The sequence below is a fragment of the Coenobita brevimanus genome, chromosome 104 (genome assembly GCF_032717465.1).
Source record: "Coenobita brevimanus isolate Jiangsu-jjx chromosome 104, ASM3271746v2, whole genome shotgun sequence".
Classification (NCBI taxonomy): domain Eukaryota; kingdom Metazoa; phylum Arthropoda; class Malacostraca; order Decapoda; family Coenobitidae; genus Coenobita; species Coenobita brevimanus.
Window position 1 is genome coordinate 23,257,441 of NC_137057.1, and position 4,990 is coordinate 23,262,430.

At 39.7% G+C, this 4,990-nt stretch overlaps 1 protein-coding gene across 3 annotated transcripts in view; it reads left to right on the plus strand.

The window, feature by feature from the left end:
• Window positions 1–2,757: 2,757 nt before the first annotated feature.
• Window positions 2,758–4,990, plus strand: part of LOC145415929 (glutathione S-transferase Mu 4-like) — a 32,815-nt gene continuing 30,582 nt past the window's right edge. The window contains exons 1-2 of one of the 3 annotated variants that reach the window (XM_080285035.1): window positions 2,758–2,786; window positions 3,754–3,847. In XM_080285035.1, the coding sequence (XP_080141161.1) occupies window positions 3,812–3,847 (36 nt within the window). In that variant the 5' untranslated portion in view covers window positions 2,758–2,786; window positions 3,754–3,811. Of the gene's footprint in view, window positions 2,841–3,753; window positions 3,848–4,990 lie in introns of all 3 variants that reach the window. The other 2 variants (XM_080285036.1, XM_080285037.1) reach the window with 2 other exon arrangements.

A 4,990-nucleotide genomic window follows, 5' to 3' on the forward strand; every position in this document is an offset into this window, starting at 1 on the left:
AGAGGATGTGTTCTTGAACTCTTCCTGGAGGACTCATTCATAACTACTTGTTCTACATATTGTTACCTATAGCTATATACAGTAGTTACATATAGTATTGTGTTATATTATGCCTACATATCGCTCGGTCACGCGAAACTGGCGTACCATCGACAGTAAATATTGTCATAACATACTAATGCATACTATTACAATCAATTTGTAAGGTAATCAAGTGAAATACATTATATTGTAAAGTTACATAATTGGGATAATGTAATTATAAAATTGAACATGTATGATATAATAGTAACAGTAAAATAATACAGTGGCAAATCTACTGTAGTCAGTTAAACAAGATATATGAGAAAGACTTGCTGTGTATATATATATATATGATAGTATAATTAAAGTAAGCCTATATTTATGTGTAACCCATATTTTGTTATTTTATATAAAATATATATACACTATTTACAATATTTACTCAAAATGTCTCACTTGTACAGAACAGTTCTTAAACACTGATTCCAGGTTAGCAATCCTTGCTTGCATTCTGTGCATGGCCAAAATTAATAATTTGTTACGGTCAGACAAGCTGTTGAGAGCTTCAACATTTGAGCAGTTTAAGACAGAATTCCTTAGGAAATTCTCTGGAGGCAAGAATTTTCTTGGTGGTATAATCACAGAATTACACAAAATAGTAGACCTACTTGGGCAAACATACTGAGGCTCAGATCTAGGGGTGATTACAGCAGATATTTCCACCATTAAGAAGACTCTTTTATCTAGCCTAGAAAACTCAGACTGGGTCACAGAAGATGGTAATATGTCACCAGTGCATGTCGTTGACATCATTGGCTACATATCAGCTCTATACCAATTTCCTGATAGGATATTAAAAATTTCAAAAACCATCCCATATAATCCAGGGATGAGTTTACTTGATTTCATTTATGAGGTGGAATTAAACTGCAGTAAAGCTGGTGTGACTGACATCACAGGCAAACAGGACAGGGGTCAAAGTGCCAGAAATCGTAGCAGGGATAAATAAGTCAAGTCCTGGTAAGGACCAGAGACAACCTCGACCACTTCAGAAACAAACACACAGTTAGTTTAGCTCAAGGACTCGTTCTCGTACACCAGGTAACAGGGCGGTACAAAAGTCTGGCCGAAGTCCTAGTAGACACCGATCGGCACAAAGACAAGCAAATGGATTATCACCTCATAGGTTGAACTCAAGTAACACTCTCTGTTATTATTGTGCAAAGCCTGGTCACATAAAATCGGAGTGTTACATTAAAACGAAAGAAGATAGGCAAAAGGCAAGAGGATGCGAGGCAAGAAGAGAGAAACCTGTACTGTACACAGGAAAAATTATCTGATAAATTACCAATATGCTGGGAATCGAACCAGGGACTCTCAGATGACAACCAGGCAGCATACCACTACACCACGACCAGGTGAACCAACTCACGTTGTCACAATCTTGTAACCAACGTCCCTCCGTCCCCACTGTGGGCATCAAGAGGATGAGTTAACCCCCTGGCACTCGGGCAAGTAGATGCTTTTAATCTATCCCAAGCACTTACGGCAAGTCAGAATGAAGAGAGAAACCTGTACTGTACGCAGGAAAAATCATCTGATAAATTACCAATATGCTGGGAATCGAACCAGGTGTAGTGGTATGCTGCCTGGCTCTCAGTTCTCTTCCTCCTGCCACCAGATAATTCTGCCCTTTTTTTTCTTTTTTTTTCTGAATAGAGGAGTTACATGTACAAACTAAGATAATACTTGAGGTTGCTTAAGGAAGCTTCCTGAAAACCTCTTCTTAAGCGATTTAATTCTAGATATGGCTGGTTAATACCCTTTTGTACGTTATTAATGCAGAGGATGGTGATACTGAATGGCTCTAAATAACAGGGAAGAGGACAGTAAGGTGTAGTAAACAAAAGAAATCGCTTAGGAAAAGGTGTCAGGAAGCTTCCTCAATCGACGGACCTGTAGCCTCCATCAACCACTCCACTGCTAGATAATAAATTCGTCTGGTGATTGCAAGAATAAAATAACAAAACACGCTGCCGGACTGGTGTTTTTTTTTTTTTTTTTTTTTTTTATCATCACGACAATGACATGTAGCGCGAGGAAGCTTACTAACACCTCTTCCTCAGCGATTTATTCTGCATGTTACACCTTACTATTCTCTTGTGTCATGTATCCCTTTGAATTATCGACACTGACTGCATACTTAAGATAAAAGTAATTGTTAAAATGACAGGTGCTGAAATAAACTGGTATGGAAAAGGTGTTAGGGAGCTTCCTTATCGGACGAAAATATGACCCAATTCACTGAACATAACTGCCTGGCGATAGCAAATATATAGCGCAAATATAAGACCCGCCTAAAAATATATTACAACACTCCTAGCCCCGTTTTTACAGACCTAGTAGCTCGGACTTGGTTTTTGCAGTTGAAGACACTTCTGTAATAAGATTCGGTTTCCTTCTTCCCTTGTCCTTCCTGTAGAACATAGTATATCTTAGGATAATTTTCCCCTCGAAAGTAGCATTTGTTTTTCAAGATGTACAAGACCTATGGTAATCATCTGCAGGCTTCTTGTACTTCCTGTAAAAGCAAATCACAGCAGCGCCGGCAAGGTGATCTTGAGTTCGTTTGTGAATCCCAACCCATTATTTTCCCCGACGACACCTAGCAGCTCGAGCCAAGGTCATGCATGATCAGTGGCAGCGAGGGGCGTCCTGCAGCAGTCAGTTACAGCCAAACCCTCACTCAGTTAATACCACCAGTAAGATCTGTCTCCCAGCAGAAGCCATCAGTCTTTGCGGTTTACCTGTACATCGTCAGTCATTCACCAGTTAGAGCATTTATACCAATATTCATACTACAATTCTACAGTCGCAGCGCACGACACCAAAGTGGTCATTATCGTGCCCTGGCAAGCTACCCGTCAACAGTGCTTCTGATTTCGTGCACAGTATATGATACGCTCGTTATTCGTGTATATGTTCTTATATAATAATATTCGTGTATAATATGTTCGTATAAGATAATTTTCGTGTATAATATATTCCTGTGTAATATGATTCGTGTATACAGTATTATGATACGAAATCGGACGCACTGTTATGTGTTAGGTTGCCAGGGTACGATAATGACAATCTCAGAGTCGTGCGCCGCGACTATACTGTAGTTGTCATTAGTCATTCAACAGCTAGTCACATTAATATTATACTCTTCATACCTTAACCTGACCTAAATATACTTTGGTAGATTATTTCATGTAGGTCAGTGAAGTAACAATATTACGGCTTTACATCTTTTCCATAACTCAGCATTCTAGTTGGAGAGATGGCAATTTCACGCCAAAATAAAGTAAAAAAGAGTATAGTTATTCATGAGATTAATATGTCAAAAGTCATCACAGCCAGTCCAGTCCAGTTAGGCCATACCCACAGCACCAGTCACAAGAGCAGTCATTCCCTAGTTAAATCAACACTCAAAACACCAGTCACAAGTCATAACACCACCTCCATCAGTCATAGCGTTAGTCACCCTATATTCTCACTCACCAGTCATTCAACAGTTATTTCAGTTATAGCACTGATCAGCGTACTTTCATAGTATGCCATTCTTCAGTCATTTACCCTTTACAACAGTCATAAAATTAATCAGTTCACAATCACAGCACCAGTCAGTCCTAAGTTACCACATTGCTTACATCAGTCATAACAATTATCTGTGCACATTTACAGCAACAGTAACAAGTCGCTGCAGTGGTCAGCATCAACAGAGCGAGCAGCAAAGAGCATCATGCCTCCCGTTATTGGTTACTGGAAAATGCGTGGGGTAAGGTGCACATTTTATTATTACTCAATATAGAGGGTGATTCACTACTCTGAGACCACAAGACTGTATAAATATTCTCGTGTGTAATTGACCAGTTTATTTTTTGTGTGTGTGTGTCCGACTGTGGGCATAGTCTTCAGAGGCTGCATCCAAGGCCCAGTAGTCCTCCTGCATATAGCATTTCAACACTTCGGCGCAAACACCCACCGTCCATATTGAATACATGATAGAGCTGTCTTATACAGTGCTGGTATATTGGTATTAGCGTGGCTATTTTTACATGTCGGCGGGTCATCTGGTAGATCAGTAAGGCCTGCTATTTATGAATTCAAATCCTTAAAACTGTTCAGTGCCCCAGCGGGGTTTCGAACTTGGGTCCATCGGGACTGCAGGTCACCTTTCTACAGATTCAACCACCGCCTCCCCTGGTTAATTGGTATTACTTTATTTCGTTACAACTGACTTGCAGTTATACCAAGTTTTTAAGGTCTCTTTCAGCATTTAGATATTATTTTATGCAGAATTCCAAACCAGCTAAAATCTCGGTGCAGCTCATCCACTCGGATGACTTTATTCTATCATATAATTTTTTTCTTTTAGTTAAGCATCTTCGTAAGGCTTGTTTTTACCTATAAGTGTCCCAGTAACAAGTGAAAATCCTGAATCACATCAGGAAAATTAAAAATACAAGGTCAGTTATCGAATATAACATGATCACTGAATCAGCGAAATTGGCTGGCAGACGCACAATCACCGCCTTGCTGGTTAGAGCAGTATTTCATTTCCGGTTTATGTTGAACTACAAATGTTGGAAAGTTTCTCAAAGACAATACAAGACCGACATAGACGGAAGTTTGTAAGTGTGCATGTGCATTTAAATCCGTTCATTAATACCGGACACATTGGGGTTAGCCTGTGGCCTCAGCACTGTGAATCACCCTGTACTGTTATCCTAATATTTTTTTTTCATTGTGCTAACAAAGCTTGGGTCATCATAATACCATGCAAAGAAGGTATCTTTCGCCTCATCGATTATAAATCATTAGAGGAATGTGGTCTGTAGGTAGAACGTGATCGGCAGCCGGGAGGGTTTGTGAAGGCGTGCTTCTGTATACAGTAAGGGTCGACGACCTACAGATTTGT